Below are 16,666 nucleotides of genomic sequence, written 5' to 3' on the forward strand. Positions count from 1 at the left end.
GCCTCAGTCACGAGTTTCTGTGCCGGCAGCTGAGCTTGCTCCGGGGTGGGGGTTGGGGGGCACCATTGCCACCGCCCCCAGCCCAGGCCACTGTGTCATACCCAGCCCCGGACGATGATGAAACCCAGTGATGCAGACCCTCTCTTCTTTCCCTGCTGCGCTCCCCTCCTCTCCTCCCCACCCCCCATGTGAGTTGATTCCCTTTCCTCTTTCTGGGGCCTGATCTCCCTGGGGCTGCAGGGGTGGGGAGGTGTGGGAGGGGCTCAAAGAGCAGGCTTCTCACCCTCTCCTTCCTTGTGTCCCTAGGAGCCATGAGGTGCCACGTTGCCACCAGCTGCCTCGTGGGCTGGCTGTTTGTGCTGATCTCTGGATGCTGGGGTAAGTCCAGCCCTCTGCCCTTCCTGCCCCGTGGGGTTTGTGCTCTGGGACAGGGGTTGGGAGAGGGCTGCAGACCTTGCCTTGCTGTGCATACACTTCCCTGTGACTGGGCACACACTTCCCTCTCTGGGCCTCAGTTGTTTTTTTCTTTTTTTTTTTTTTAAGATTTTATTTATTTATTCATGATAGACATAGAGAGAGAGGCAGAGACACAGGCAGAGGGAGAAGCAGGCTCCATGCCGGGAGCCCAAGGTGGGACTCGATCCCAGATCCCAGGACCATGCCCTGGACCAAAGGCAGGCACTAAACCGCTAAACCGCTGAGCCACTGTCCCCTGGGCCTCAGTTGTTTCCACAGCACTCACAGGGCTGAAAGTACCAGCCTCCCCGTGAAGGGAGGGGAGGAGCCTTAGAAATAGGTGAGCTCTAGGGGTAGGAGGCATGGGTGCCAGAACCGTCCTTGCGGGATGTGGGGACTGGCCGGTTCTCTTCAGTTTCACAGCGGCCCTTTGAGCACCTGCCGTGGGACACTGTGTGTGTCTGCTATCCCCAGTGCTGGGGTGTGCAAGCAATGGCTTGTGAGCTCCAGGAATCCAGAACCAACCGGGGGTGGAGGTGGGGGTGGGAGGGGACACAGCTAGGATTTACTACATGGAATGCAGGGGAGCGAGTGGGAATACAGGAGGAGAGAAGCCCATCAGGAGAAAAGACTCATTGGGCCTGCGGGGACAGGTGGGACCCAGACAGAGGGAAACATTTACTCGGGGCTTTGAAGACTGAGAAGAAGCTTTAGGGGAGCAGGAGGAAGGGAATCCCGGAGGAGGGAACAGCTTGAGCCTAGGTGTGGCTGTGAGGAGCCCTTTCCCCTTGCTGGGAGGACCTGCCCTCCTTGCCCTGGCACTGGCGGCAGCCAGATCGGCGACAGCTCCGGTGCCCATGGAGGAGGCCAGGAGAGACCCGGGCATCTTCCTGTCCCTTGGCTCCCGGACAGTTGGTGGCCAGGAGCAAAGCAGCTCTGGGCCGTGCTGAAGGAAGGCCAGGACCACAGGCAGGGCTGGGACAGTGTCCCCTGGGGCCAGGGTGTCCCTGGGGAAGAGCTACAGGCACGGTGTGCCTGGTGACATGGGCAAACACGTTTCTGAGTGAGGCCAGGTCCTTTGATAACTCTAGGGAGCCAGGGAGTCTCTGGAGGAAGCCAGCCTGGTGCAGGCTGCCTGAGAGCCCCCCAGAGGTCCCCTCTGCTGGCCGCGGAGTTTGGAAGGGTCTCTGCTGGCCTGCCTCTGTGAGGGGGGCTCACTTCCAGTCAGGCAGCCCGGGCTTACAACAGAGCCTCACAGAGTCTCGGGGCAGAGCCAGAGGGGCTCTCAGACCCTCTCAACCCCTCGCCTACGTTGCAGAGATAGGGACACCTGGAAAAGCAGCTGGCCCAAGGGCATGCAGAGCGGGGCGTGGCTGAGCCTCAGTCCGGGTCTCTGATCCTCCTTGGGGAGCTTTGGTCAGGGTACCCCTCTGAGCCCCATGCGGGGAGGCCTCAGCGGGGGCAGCTGACGCAGCTCTGACCCTCTGGCTCTGCCGGATGCTAGAAGGACACTCTCCCCTGCCTCCCCAGGGGCTCCATGACCTTGGCCGCTCGAGCCCTTCCCCCTCTGTCGAGAACAAATACAGATGTAAAAATAAAACAGGCGCTGAGAGCTTGGCTGTATCCTCCGTAGAGGTGGCATTTTCCTCCTGAGCTCTGGGGATGCAAGAGGGCTCGTGCATCTCAGGTGGGCCCCAGGGAGCAGCACCAAGCCAGGACTCCTGGGTTCCAGCCCCACTTCTCCAGTGGCCTCCCTTGGGGGGGCATCCTTAGCCTCTCTGGCCTTCAGCTTTTTTATCTCTAAAGTCAGAAGGACAATAGGACTCCCCTCCTTCGGTTGTCAGGATGATCCGTTGGGTTAACGCCCCTATCAAGCACGTAGAATAGCTCCCGGCCCATATTAGGTGCTAAATAAGTGTTAGCTCTTTGATTAGGAGCTGTATCTTTCTCTGGGGGACGCAGAACGGGGCACAGGAAACAGAAAAGTTAAGCAAGTTGCCTGAGAGCATCCAGCAACTCTGGCAAAACCAGCTCTCGGAGTTGGGGAGCGGTGGGGGGGCGTTAGTCTGCTTTGCATGTATGTGAGGGGCGCGGTCTCTCATGCTGGGTACAGTCCTTTGGCTTGGTGAGACCATGGCTGACTTAGGGACTGAAGGACACCATCTTCGCACCCTGCCCTTCCAACACCAACCAGCTCCTGACCCCTAACCCTTCCCTTGTCCCCCAGACCATCCCACATTACCTCTCCCCACCTTGCATCTGCCCCGCAGCCCTAGTGGGTCTCTCCTCCCATCCTGGGTGCTCAGAGGTGGGTCAGGCTCCCGGCCTAACCACCCCGCCCCTCAGATGTCAGACCCCCTCGTCAGCCCGTCATCTTCTCTCTGCCGAAGCTTGCTACCCTTCTCCGTCTGGCCTCAGTGTGTTCCCCATCTGCGGGCCGGTCGGGAAGGCAGGAGGTGAAGGCCTGAGCAGGCCTGCCCTGGCCCATCCTTGTCTGGCCTGGCCTCTGAGTACCCTGCTAGGTCATGCCATTGGTCCCCAGGCCTGAGGGTCCTGGCTGGGGCTACCCACTTTTGTAACCGACAGCAGCGTGTCAGGCTTCTGACCCCCGGACTCCCGTGGACCACCCTGCAGCCACAGTGACGCAGTGCACAGGACGCCCCTGGCGGGGAGGCGGGTGAGAGGGCAGGGCAGGGCAGGGCTTTTTCCCTGAGGCTTAGAAATGGGGGCCAGAGAGACAGAGAGCTTTACCTAAGGCCGCACAGCAGCGACTGGCAGAAGATGTAAGGCCCCTACATTTGTCCTCTCTGCCCGGGGTTCCTCCCTTGTCATGCCCCCCCCCCATAGGGGTCTCCAGCCCCTCCATGAGCAATCAGACACCTGGGGAGGCAGGTGTGGGCTGGATTCAGGCCCAGCTGCCTCAAGGCTCTGCCATTCGCCAAGGTTCATCGGGCCCAAAGAGGAATCCCCCACCCCACGACTCTGAGGAAAGTCAGCGCTTCCTGGCCTGGCATCCCCAAATTGTGCCTGATGCCAGGCATTCTGGGATCAGGTGCCCGGGGCCAGGACACTGCCCTCCTCCACGCCCTTCCCGAATCTCTGTCGTTGGGATGTTGTGTTCTCCGGAGCCTCCCCGCTCCCTCGTCCCCCCGGGCCTGTGGTTAGAAGCAGGACGCTGCGCAGCGGCGTTTGTGGTGTTCCAAGCTGGGGGGTCCCCGGGAACTGTGCAGGGGATGATCAGTGTGAGTGGCCAGGAAGGTGGGGAGAAGCCACCAGGGCAGAGCGAGCAGAGGACGTAGACTCATGGGGGTCAGGTGTGTGGGGTGGGCGGGGGTCCGGACAGAGGAGTGGGTCATGGGCACCCGAAGCTGGGACTCTCCATCACTGAAGACCCCTGTGTCCCCATCACCTACCACACGCCCCCGCCTGGTCTGTCCCCAGGTGCTCCACTGGTAGCCCAGGGCCACAGGGCCCCCGGGGGCAGCAGGGCTGTTCTGAGAACATGGGCCCTGCTTGGTATGTGGCAGGGGACACCTCCCCCCGAGGCCCTGCCAGCTAGCTACTCGTGCGTGCGGTGCTCTTCGCAGCTGATTATCCGCAGGTCCTGTAAAAGAAAATTCTAAAATGAATAATGCTGCTGCAGGTGACGGTTTTCCTCACTGGTGTCCTCCCCCTGCTGCCCAATCCCTCCCCTATATTCTCTGGGCACCCCGAGCCTTCTGCCTGGGTTCAGCCTGAGTCCCCTCCTGGAGCCCAAGGCTCCGCTTGGTGATCCAAAGCATGCCCTTCTGGCTGAGTGGGTGGCACTGTTATTAATACCAATATTAGGGGATCCCTGAATGGCTCAGTGGTTTAGCGCCTGCCTTTGGCCCAGGGCGCGATCCTGGAGTCCCGCGTCAGGCTCCCTGCATGGAGCCTGCTTCTCCTTCTGTGTCCCTGCCTCTCTCTCTCTCTCTCTCTCTGTCTATCATAAATAAATTTTTAAAAAATCTTAAAAAAAATACCAATATTAATAGTAGTTCCCATGCTTGCTGTGTGCTGGGGCATGGATAAGCGTGTGTGTGTGTGTGTGTGTGTGTGTGTATGTGTGTGTAATCTCACTTAATCCTCAGGACCACCATGAAGTAGTAAGTCTTACTGTTGCTATTTTACACCTGGGTAAACTGAGGCATGGGACGATCATGTGGCTAGAAAGAAGCCCAGTGACATTCCGAACAAAGGCAAGACCCCTGACCGTTGGCCTCTTTCTGAGGCTGTTATATGAGTGAGGGGCTCTGGATTCCTGATCTGAGAGGGGGGAGGAATGTGTGTGAGTTCAGGTTTGTAGTGATGGTGATCGAGGAGGGCTTCCTGGAAGAAGAGGCGTCTAAGATGAAACTTGAAGAATGAATAGGAATTGGACAGGTAAAGGCCGAAGGGTCAGCAGTCCCAGCCAGGACGTGAGACAGTGGCCAGAAGGTTTGAGGAATCAGAAATGGCATCATTCTGAGCAGATTTACGAGGAGGAGGAAACGATGCCCCTCTGCCCTCTGACCTACCAGCCATAAATCAGGGGTTCCTGGGACCCCACCCCCCCTTCCTCAGGTTTGATCAGCTAGACGGACTCTCAAAACTCAGGGAGGCACTTGGCTTACATTTGCTGGGTTAATACAAAGGGTACGACCTAGGGCGGCCAGATGGGAGCGGGGCGAGGGCCGGGTGGAGCTGCCGTGTGCTCTCCAGGTAGGCCACCCTCCCAGCACGTGGATGCCTTCAACCTGGACACTCATCAGATCTCCAGCCCCCTCCCCTCCCTGGAGGTCCGGGTGGGGGAAAGCACCCACTCTCTAACCAGTAACCCCCCTCTAACCAGTTGGTCTTTCTGCCCACCAGCCCCACCCGGGGTCCTCGCGGTCCCATAAACTCAGCTGTGCTCCACAGGGGCTCCATATAAAGGACAAAAGACAATTCCTCTTGCTCTGGAAATTCTAAGGAGTTTTGAAGCCCTGGGCCAGGAACTGGGACAAAGACCGAATGTATTTTTTATTATACTACACTACTGAAGGCCATGAAGAGGGGGTTTCGGGGGACAGGTGAAGCCGGCCTTGGGGGGCCTCACACAGGGGACTCATGGAACAAAGGGTATCTTCGGAGTCACTAAATTCCTCAGTTCATGCTGGTCCCACCCCCAACTCCTTCCAGAACTGGCCGTTTCCCCAAGCCCGTTAGGGTGGGGTATGGGGCCAGCCACCCAGGGACCCCCAAAGGCCTGTGCCACTCACTCATCCTGGACAAGTTACTACTTATTCCCTACAAGCCTTGTTCTTCTCCGCAGTGAGACGGGGAGATGATAAGCCCCGCCAAAGCGTGAAGGTGGATGGAGGGGCACGTCAGTGGCCAGCGTGGAGGAGGGTTCTGGAGATGGCAGTGGTGGCTGTTCATCCTGTGGGGTGGGCTGGCCGCTCCTTCACACGACAAATACCTACTGAGGGCTCCCGAGTGCCACGCCTTGCCCTGGGCACTAGGCTCATAGCCATGGAGGCACCTCGCCCGGGGCCCTGACACGCTCGTGTGCCATCTGCAGCCAGGTGGCCCGATAGGGATACAATGTGTGTGTGAGTTGAGATTTTTCTAGGAACCGCACTAGAAAAGAAACTCATTTAAATAAGAAGTTGCACCCAATATATCTGCAATATTTTTATTTCAACACATAATCAATATAAAAGGTTAATGGGATATTTTACACCCATTTTTTCATAGAAAGTCTTTGAAATCCTGCATGTATTTTATGCTTTGGCGTGTCTCAGCGTGGCCCGGGATATAATGGCCACATGGAGTTAGTGGCCTCGCTGACCATTCACCCTCCCTACCGGCATTATTTCCCACTTACCCAGAGGGGGGATGGTGACTTGCTGAGGTCCTGGGAAGGTGGCCGTGGCAGCGGACCCAGGCTCATGCTCTCTGCAGCCCCCACCCTGTGTCTCCTTACAGAAGCTGGCATGAGGGTACTTGCCTGACACTCTTGTCCTCTGACTTCCAGGCCAGGTGAACCGACTGCCCTTCTTCACCAACCACTTCTTTGACACATACCTGCTGATCAGCGAGGACACGCCCGTGGGTGAGTTGGCGCAGGGTCTGCAGCTGGGCATGCCGGGAGGTATGGGGTGGGCTCCTCTCCCCCCAAGTGAAGGGGCTCTTAGAGATTGAGCCCATCTTCCACCCATTATTGGAGCCTCTTGCATGGTGTCTCTGATGGGTGTTCATATGGCCCCTCCTTGGTTGTCCCTGGGGATGGGACGCTCAGTATTTCCCGGGCTGTTCCTCTTCCAACATAGGGGAGTTCTGAGTGTCCAAGGATTTATCACACTGAGCCCAAGTCAGTTGACTTTCACTTTTGCACTAGTTTTGTTCTACAGAATGGCTCGTTCCTCTTTGTGATAATTTAAAGACGCTGGCTGTCAGAGAGTTTGTTTCATAGCCTTTTGCGCTTTTCCGTGGTCATTGGGTTTTCTGTGTGGAGTGTGCCTGTTTTTGTCATGAGGAAAACAAAATTAACTATTTAGGAGGTGATCACAAGCAGCCCCTTCCACCCAGCATGAATCCCCTCATGACCCGGCTCTGTCCCCATGATCTTCTTCCTGGGTGCCTGGCTTCTACACCTGCAACTGAAGGTGTGCACCCATAGCCCCATGGCCTTTGCTCGGCTCTGGGGACCAGAAGCTTCTTAAGAAATGGGGGTTGAATTGGACAAACCCATCTTGCAGCTGTGCTGACAGGAACATGCTTGTTCCTATGAGCATGCGTGCAAGCAGCGGTGCCTGAAAAAGTCCCTCCCACCTCTATCCACACTGCCTCCTCAGTCCTCATTCTTATTGGTGTTGTTTTAGGTAAAGTGCCTGCCATCTGGGGCTTCTTCAGCTCAGGTGTGCCTACCCCGTGGGTCTGGGGGTGGGGCTGTGCAGCAGAAGCAGCGTGCATCTGGGGTTGGCGTGGTGCATCTTTCTGGAGCTTCGCTTGTCCTTGAGAATAAAGTGGGATGGTCTGGATAGTGGAGGGGTGTAAAGATATTTAACTCAGAGGACATTTTAAACACTCTTTTATGTAAAACCAAGTATAGATGTCTGATAGAGTAGATGCGAAATTCTTCAAAGAAAATCTCTGCTTCAAGAGGGGAGCCTTAACAGGCCCCAGACTCTCTCCTGCTGTTGCTGGTGGCATGACAGCAGCCCCCTAAGAGGTCTTCCCCTTCCTTCTTCCTGGTGGAAGCTTTTATCCAGGTGGGTGCGGGGCATAGCAGGTGTATTTCTGACTATTGTGGGGATTATCCCCACGGTCCAGTGGCATTTCATTTCTAGGGCCCATGGGGGCCTCTGTGGAATGTGGCAGCTCTTTAGGTGACTAGCAGCCCCCATGGATCAGGAATGAAAGGCTGGATTTGTGGATGTAGGTATTTAAAGGGTGGTCCGAGAAGGAGGCTGCCTGCCTCTCTGGAATGTTCTTCTACAGGCTTACCACCTTCTAGAGGGTGGAGAGGGTACCTAGAAGTCTCTTGGAGATGCTGCTGAGCTGTTTCCTCCCCTCTGGGTTGTGTCAGGGCATGTATATGGACTTCTCGATTCGTCTGGGGTTTCTCCCCACAGCCCAGGCCCAGCATGGGGCTGATGCAGAGGTAGGATAGTAGGTGCCTAGCATATGTGGCTCAGCAAATGAATGAATGTTAGCAGCCTTTATTATCATTAGAGGCTCTTTCGGTTCATTCAGCAGTTTATCAGATATAGAGGATGTGCACCCTCTGTGCTGGGGCCTGGCTGCCATGCACCCAGACAGGAATTGGACGGAGGGATAAAGAAGTCAGTGCCACAGTGATGGGGGCTGGGCTAGATGTCTGATTAAGTCCCAGTGGAGGATTGAAAGAGAAAGGGGTGTTCCTCAGGGGACAGAGCAGAGGCAGGAGGAAGCAGGAAAGGTTTTTGGGAGGTGGTGGCCCTTGAGTAGGGTCCCGAAAGGCTCCCTTTCTGTTCCTTCACACGCTGTTTCCTGCAGCTAATCTTTAGAAGTGTCTGTTCTAACCCCGTCATTCTGGACATTGCTTTATGTTGGAGGGAATCTATTTGGGACAGGTAGGCCATTGAGGCAGAGGTGTGGCCAGCCACTAATGGACCAGAGCTGCGGGCCAGGAGACGTGAAGGCTGCTCTCAGGTGTGTGGTGCTGGTTCTGCCACCCCATCCGTGACCCTGCCCAGCCCCGAGTATGGGGTTCTTGGAGGCCTGTGGTGCGGGGAAGGTGGTGGGGTGTGGCGGATGTTGCTTGGCCAGTGCTGATGGTCATAAGCCCTAGGCTGGACGCCCCCACCCCAGTGAGCCCTGCAGCAGGCCCCGCTCTAGTTACCTTTGGCTCTGGCTCTTGATTGTCTTCTGCAAACGCTAGCATCGATCGGCTTCCCGGAGCAACTCCTAGGACATGGCCCCATTAAGGCTGCGCTTGGCAGTCACAGCAGGGGCGTCCATCTGGTGCAGTGGGGATTGATCCCTGGCTCTAGGGGACCGTAGGAATGAGAGAGGGCTCAGTGAGCTGGAAGACAGCTCTGTTCATCTCTCCAGGCAGGGGCTGCTGCAAAGCTGGCCCATACCCTCCTGGCGTCCTCCCTTCCCCTGGCATCAGGATGGGGCAGGAAGCTTTGGCCTGAAAGTCATGGATTCAGCTTTTGTTTCTCACCGTGTGGCTTTGGGCACGCCGCTTCCCCTCTCTGGGCCTTATCTCCCATCTCACCGATGAGAGGGCATGGGGAAGGCGGGTCCTGTGGGCTTTGGCTTGGGCATTCCTGCTGGCCCAGTGTATCTCCAGGCCCTCAGATAACAGGCCTGGAGCCCTCCCCTGTGTGCTATCACCTGTGTGGCCCTGGGCCATTCAGAGGTTGGTATGGACTCACGCAGTTGTGACAAGGTATAGGCCTCGGACCAGCAGAGGCCAGGGAGAGGGTAAGGGTTGAAACACTTGTCTGAGGGACTAGCCCCCTGCTTGCCATGTGGAAGGGGGGGTGGCCTAGAGGCTTGACCTCGAGGCTTGGCTCTCACTGGCCCTTTGCTTTCTGAACCTCTGTGCTCCAGCCTGCAAAGTGGGGATGGGCTAGTCCCTTCTCTGGATTCCATACCTGGAATATTTTGTTACTGAAAGGAGAGCCTGTGTGTGGCCCGAGGATGACTGGTTGAGCTGTCCTGCCAGCCAGAGCTTTGCAGTGGGGACAGACAGGTGCATAGAGGAGCAGGTTCCAGTGAGGTGGTCAATATCCACGGCTAGAGGCAGAGCCCAAGCCAGTCTGAAAGTGGCAGGAGGTCAGAGCTATGGGCAGACCAGCTTCCAGCCCTGGGGCTGATTATTTTGCTTCTGCTTAATGCATGATGATGGGGAGCTCATGATCCTATAAGACAGTTTATTTTTGTGCTGTGGGACAGTTCTGGGAATGAAAAATTCTTCCTTAATATTAATCTGAAATCTGTCCCCAGAACTCTCACCATTGATTGAGCCTAATTCTGACCACTGGAGCCTTACAGATTAATAATAGTAATACAACACATGATATACTATATATGTATAACATGCTATTATAATAGCAGTGTTTACTGAGGGCTCGAGGTAGTGTACAAAGTGTTTTAACTAATGGGTTTTCAAATTCCTTTTAAGAATCAGAGTAGACTTGGCTGCAGGCTCTGTCGGTGTGTAGTTCCTGCGAATGTTCTCTCCCGGGCTAGAGATTGGGACTTGGATTCACCCCAGACCTTCTGAGCCTTTCCATTCTTCATGCTCTCCAGCCTCAGTTCCGGCCAGCGGGCCAGCAGCCGCGTGCTGGGGAGCGGGGTGGGAGGGCACAGCACGGCTGTCCCACATCCCTTACGAGGCTACGATGTGTCACTCTATCTCCTCACCCATCTCCAGCTCCAATTCCCTCTGCCTGATGTTCTTTTGGAGGACCATCTCCCAGCCAGGGAAGACAGGAGCAAAATGAAGTCATCAAGTAGCTCTGCCTTGCCCGCCGGCCCCGGCCCGTTAACATTCAGGGCCCCGTTGTCCCTGTGCATCTTGCTCCAGACGTGACTATCTGTCACAGGCAGCCGAGCTGGCCTGGGAGGGGCAGAGCAAGGGCAGAGCAAGGGCAGATCAAGGACTCAATGCCTGGTTGGGCTGGTGGCCTCACCCCCACCGTGGCCCTGGCCCTTAGCAGGTGAATGGCCACCTGGCACCTTTAGGATGAGGGCTGGACGCTTCCTGGGTGTTCCCTCTAGGTGGCCTCTCGAATCCACTACAAACACTCACCATTATGGCCCATGTCAAGGTCACCCATGACCTCCAGGTGGCCAAAGCCAGTCTTTAGTTCTCAGACCTGTGGCCTTTTGGCAGTTGGGTCTTCTCCACCAGGGCGTCAGCTCTCTGGCTGTTTCTTTCCAGCCTCCTCTCCTGGCTCCTGAACACTTCCCACACCTCGGAGCGTGGCAGGGCCCCAGGCCCAGCTCCTGTATGCCTTCCCCAAGTTCTAGCCCTATGCCCGGCTCCTCTGATCTTATGGCTTCAGGTCCTGTCCGTATACCGACAGGTCGGCGGCTTCTATCTCCTTCCTGGGCCTCCTTGCAGGGAACATTCCAGACTTGTGTGCCTACCTCTCTGCTCAGTGTTTCCACTTGGATGTCTGACGGGCTCTCAGGCTCAGTGCGCCTGGCCTGGACTCCTGACCTTCCCCCCCCAGACCCTAGTTCCCCTGCAGCCTTGCCCATCTCAATTGCAACTACATGCCCCCCACCACCACACCCCCTACCCCAAACCGGGTTGCTCAGGCTAGACACTTAGGGTCGTCCCTGCGTCTTCCCTTTCTCACTCACCTTGCATCCAGTTCATCAGGAAATCCTGTTGGCTCCATCTTCAAAATATTTCCAGAATCTTCTCACTTCTCGCCCCTCTGCTCTCACCACCACAGTCCAGATGTGGATTATCCCAGCAGCTTCACAACGGTCTCAGTTGCCCCCTTATCCTACAATAGCCTTCTCCCACCCCTACAGCCGAGGGCTCAAGGGGTGCTTTTGAACCCAAGACAGAGCCTGTCATGAAGTGTGCTCATGTCCCCCATCCTGCTTGGAATGAAAGTGGCGGGAAGGCTGACGGCGGTCCAGCTTCCTACCTGACCCCATCTCCTCCCCTCACCCCCGCTCACTCCACTCCAGCCACACCAGCCCCTGTGCAGCTCTGTGAGCATGAAAGTCAGGTTCCCACCTCTGCCTGCAGTTGCTGCTCCTGAGGCCTGGAACGTGCTGAGCCTCTGCTGGTCGATCTGATGGTCTGGTACGTTCGGACGCCGCCCCCTCCCTGCAGCCTTCCTGTGTTTCTCCAGGCAGGATTCAAGTGCTGCTCCCTTAGCTTTCATTCCTCTGTTAGTCTCTGTCACAGAGCTCAGATGCTCATCTGCCTCTCCTGTTGCCCGGTCAGTACCTCCAGGTGGCCTGGACCATCTCTGTGTCCCCAGGGCCCAGCCCCGGGCCTGGCTTGTACCTCGGGGAAGGAGTGAAGTCTGGAGTGTACGAGCCTGTTGGGGGGGGCAGGGAACGTTCCAACTGGCAGGGGCTGGAGCTGGCTCTGAGCCTGCTCACCCTCCCGCAGTCCCAGGCCAGGTGCTCCCCTCCCGAGGGTGTCAGGAGCGAGGTGTTGGTGATGACAGGGATGGCTGCCCAGTAAGCGGGCCCAGGGGACCGCGTGCCCCAGATGGCACAGACGCTGAGCGTGCCTGTGCTTGTGAATGACGAAGCTCGCGCTGTGCCGGGGTCTTGTTTTTATCACCCCAGCAGCCTGCTGGGGCTGCATGTGGTATATTTGCTGGGGGCTCTCAGGGTGCCATCTCCCCCAGGGAGAGATGCAGAAGCAGCAGGGTGAGGCCTGCCTGGCATGGATGCACCGGGCCGGCCGAGCAGCTCTGTGAGCGGCGGGGTCTCCTCATCCATCTACCTTGGCTGTGACCCTAATCTTCGTACCTCGGGTCCTGGAGGGGGACGGCGTCCCTGGGGTTGGACACCAACATCACTCCTTCTATCCCAGTCCTAAACACCACCAACCAAAAGCCTCCCAAGGTCCTAAAGGAAGGAGTGAAAACTTCATCACGGCCTGTCACCCTCTGCTCCCACAGGTACCCTGATCTCCAGCCATGGGGACACACTCCGCACCCCAGTGCCTCACTCTGTCTCCCCGCTGCGCCTTTCCCATGCTCATCCCTCCGCAGGGAGTGCTTTTTCTCCTTCCTGTCTGGTGAATTCCTACTCATCTTTCAGGGCATAGCTCAGATGTCACCCTGCTCGGGAGGCCTGCAGCCATCCCTGCACCCCCCCCCCCTCCAGCCGCCCCCGGTTTCTCTTCACCTCTCTGAAAGCTCTCAGTGAGTTCCGCCGTGGGTATTTGTGTGTAACTCCCCATCGGCTGTTCGTTTTCACTTACTACTTTTATTAATATCGACATTACAATTAATTATAATTTTAGTATTTATGTAGAATATGAGATGTGGAGCGATAATATTAGCTAGCATTTATTGACGGCCAGCCTCCTGCCAGGGCCTCTGATGAGGGTTCTCAATACCTGGCCTCCTGTAGACGGAGAGCCTCAGAGAGGCGTCATTGTCCCCAGTTTGCAGCTGAGCAAGCTGGGCCCTTGTGTGCGCTGTGCCGGGCGCAGTGCGGGGGTCAAAGAGGCCTCAGCAGACCTGAACGAGTGTAGAGGGACGAACGAAGAAGGCATGAGGACGAGGGGATGCTGCGCATGTCGTTGAGCCCCCTCCCATTGGCTCCCGGACCCTCTGTATGTCGCCAAGGTCGGCGCACGTGGAGCCAACCTCCCCCCAGCAGACCCCTTGGTACCCCCAAAGCATCCTGAGCCACAATTCAGGTGATAATGTGCACGCTAATCACCTGCGTGACTCAATTAGTCTTGTCAGGAGCCATTAAGGCGGGAGCTCGGGATTCATTAGGATGGATCGGGCCCAGGCAGCGGCTGGCACCGCGGCCAGTCGGCGCTGATTAATTTCCCTGCAAACGCCATCAATGCCCAGCTGTTCCGTCTGGACCCGGGGAGACAATTTTCAGGTGGGCCGACCCCACGTTAGCCGTCTCAGTAGACAGGGGAGCGGAGGGCCTGCAAGCACTCGGACGGCTCCCGGCGGGAGCTGCAGACACGCAGGGGTGCCCAGACCTGCGGGCGTGGGGCTCTGGAGCAGAAGTGGGGAGGGGTGGGTAAGGGGGGGGCCAGGGAGGGGTTTTGGCCTCTCCTGGGGGACATTCTGTGTACCTGGGGTCCTGGAGGGGGCTGTCCCCCCTCCCTGTGCCTGTTCTGGGAAGAATCATGTCTCAGGAGAGGATGAACAAAACTCACAGGGTGAGAAAGTTTCTTCTCTGAACCAAAGCGTTCGTTAGGAATGACACGGAGGACGGGGGGTCATGGTCCCCCAGAGTAGTTCCTCGGCAGGGGTCGGAGGCAAAGATTTTAGAGGGATGTTAAATGCGGGGAGTCCAGTGAGAGGGTCCCAAATAGCAGTTGGGTGTGCGCTCTGAGCGTGGTTTGGGCTTTCCTGGCAACCACCTGCACAGAGGCTGGGAGCCCGGTAGCTAATAACGATGCAGGAGATATACAGTGTGTTGGACAATAATAATGCTGAGAGGAAATCATCTGTGGATGAAGTCAGGGTCAGAGGGAGACAGTGGGGAGATGTAACAGCCTGTATCCCTCACCCTCGCTTTTACCCCCAACCTGAAGGACCCTCTGAGGGCCTGTGATGAACAGCTAGGGCCTCCTGCAAGGCACCCTGATGACCACTGCCTTCGTCCAACACTCCCTGTTTCCAGGTGGGAGAGCTGAGGCCCACGGTGGCGAGCTTGCCCAGGGGCCCCAGAGAGTTCCTGTTGGATTCCAGACCGAAGCCTGCCCTGACCCCAAATGCCAGCTGCAGAAGGGGCTCAAGAGGGCTCTGCCCATGCAGGTGCCTGGTGCCCACGGGCCTGGGGAAGAAGGGGCATTGTCCTGGGTTGGTGAACTGAGAGCTTGGACTTCAGGTTCGGAGAAGGAGCTCCAGGTGCCTCACAGCTGCCACAGTCCGGGGTCGAGGACGTAAGGAGACAAAGTGAGGCAGCCCGGACGCTCCCTGAGGCTGTTGGCATCGGAAGGGGGTGGCGTGAGATTTTGGAGGAAAGCTGGAGACTTACTCTCTGTCCAGGTGATCAGACACTGGGACCAAGGAGCCTGGAGCCCTGGGTTCCTGGTGACCTCAGAGTAGGGATTTTACTCTTCCTTCTAGGAGCGGGGGTAGGGTGACTCCCAGGATTCCTGGAAGGCCTAGATACTTCCGTGGCCTTGCCTCCTCTCTGTCTTTCTTCAGGGCAACATAGGAGTGCACATTTGGGGGAGGGGGGTCTTGTGGTCTGTAGCCACTCCCATGAGACCCCTGCCTGGGCATTTCTGAGCCTGTGGTTACCCTGGCTGTGGACTCACTGCCCCTCAGCACGAGGGTGGGGGTGGGCTGGGCGTTTTGGATGCTGCCATAATAACACTAATGATAACGATGATGTGCCACCTGTCGTGTGGGCGGGCCATTAATGGCCTGTCCTGGACACTTGTGCCAGGCCACGCTCGGGGGTGGGGATAGGGACATGCATATTCAAGGTAGCTGGCAAACAGTCACTCTCTTTCCTTCTGCACTTACCCTGTGTCTAGGGAAGCACTTCATCCACAGGGCTCATTGAATCCTCACGGCAAACCCAGAAAGTGGGCCATGTAACCCCCATCTTACAGAGGGGGGCGCAGAGGCTCAGAGAGCATAAGCAACTTGCACAGGCTCACACAGCATTGTATGAGCTGGAAATTGGGCTTGAACTTCTTGGTGCCTGACCCCAAGCTCTGCCCTCAACCACAACTTTGGGATCCTGTATGGGGGTCACTGCTTTGAAGGAGCCCCCATAGGCATGAAGAAGGAGGCCAATGGTAAATGCCCAGCTCACCCCAGGCAAGTGGGGAGCAAGAGCTACAGATGCTGCTAATGCTCAGAGGGAGAGGGAATTCGTCTTGGGCACAGGGACAGAGAAAGATTTATAGTAAAGGTGGCAGCGTGTGGTTGGGTTTTGACAGGCTGGAGCCCTAGGAGAGGCCTTTCAGAAGGTGGAGGAACCAGCCGACCAACCACGGCACAAGCAATTTGTGTTGTGTCTTGGATGGCAGAAATAGGTTGTTGTGGTTAAAAATAAAAATAATAACAGTAATTATTTAGTACATACGTCTTACTAGTTAGCTAACCTGCGGGGTCTCATTGAATCCTTGCCGCAGTGATGGGAAGCCTGTTCCGTCGTGATCCCCGCGGTGGAGACTCAGAGAGGTCACACAAGCTGTCCAAGCTCCCACAACAAAGTCAGGATTTGAATCCTAAGAGTTCAGGCTCCCGGCTATGCCTGATACCCCACTGTGCTACCTCTCAGGATTGTGTGGGTCTTTCCTCAAACTGTCACCCCATAGGGCCCCTGGGTGGCTCAGTGGTTGAGCATCCACCTTCGGGTCAGGTCATGATCCCAGGGTCCTGGGATGGAGTCCCCACATTGGGCTCCCTGCTCAACAGGGATCTCCATCTCCCTCTCTCTCTGCCCCTTTCCACTGACTTGTACTCTCTCTCTGTCTCTTGCTTACTCTCTCTCAAATAAATAATTAAAATCTTAAAAAAATAAATAAATAAAACGACCTGTCACCCAGGAAAGGGTCTCAGTGGCTAAGGGTCCGCATAGGGTGAAGGTGCTGTTGCTCCAGATAAAGGACAGTGGCCAGCACGGCTTGGTCCGGGCACGCAGACAGGCCCAGGACGGGGGCAGGAGATGGGTCCCGGCCTGGCTCTGCTCATGCAGCTGAATGAGCTTCCACCAGTTTCCCCGTCCAGGCCTCATTTCCCCCCATTATTCAAAAGTTGCTAATCCTTGCTGGACGTACTATGCAGGGTTGGATCTATTGCTAAAAAAATGACTGGGGACGACGGATGAGAGCGTGAGATGAAGCAGATTGTTTGCTCCCAGGCCCACGTCCTTTCCCAGCAACCGGCAGGGCAGGCGGCGGGGCCTCCGGCAGCGGAGTGGCCAGGTGGCGGGCGCCCCCTCTGCGGGAGCCGGTGGGCCGGCCGATGAGCCTGGCTCAGCCGTGTGGTGTGGTCGGGCGAGGATGTGCTGAGCTTGCAGCCAC

At 56.9% G+C, this 16,666-nt stretch overlaps 1 protein-coding gene across 1 annotated transcript in view; it reads left to right on the forward strand.

Moving 5' to 3' along the window:
* Positions 1-260: 260 nt before the first annotated feature.
* The window catches only part of LOC140631987 (cadherin-23-like), a 283,795-nt gene continuing 267,389 nt past the window's right edge, over positions 261-16,666 (forward strand). Inside the window, exons 1-2 of the mRNA XM_072823494.1 lie at positions 261-378; positions 6,476-6,553. Coding sequence (XP_072679595.1) covers positions 312-378; positions 6,476-6,553 — 145 coding nt within the window. The 5' untranslated portion in view covers positions 261-311. The remainder of the gene's footprint in view (positions 379-6,475; positions 6,554-16,666) is intronic.

Source organism: Canis lupus, chromosome 4 (genome assembly GCF_048164855.1).
Source record: "Canis lupus baileyi chromosome 4, mCanLup2.hap1, whole genome shotgun sequence".
In the NCBI taxonomy this organism is placed as follows: domain Eukaryota; kingdom Metazoa; phylum Chordata; class Mammalia; order Carnivora; family Canidae; genus Canis; species Canis lupus.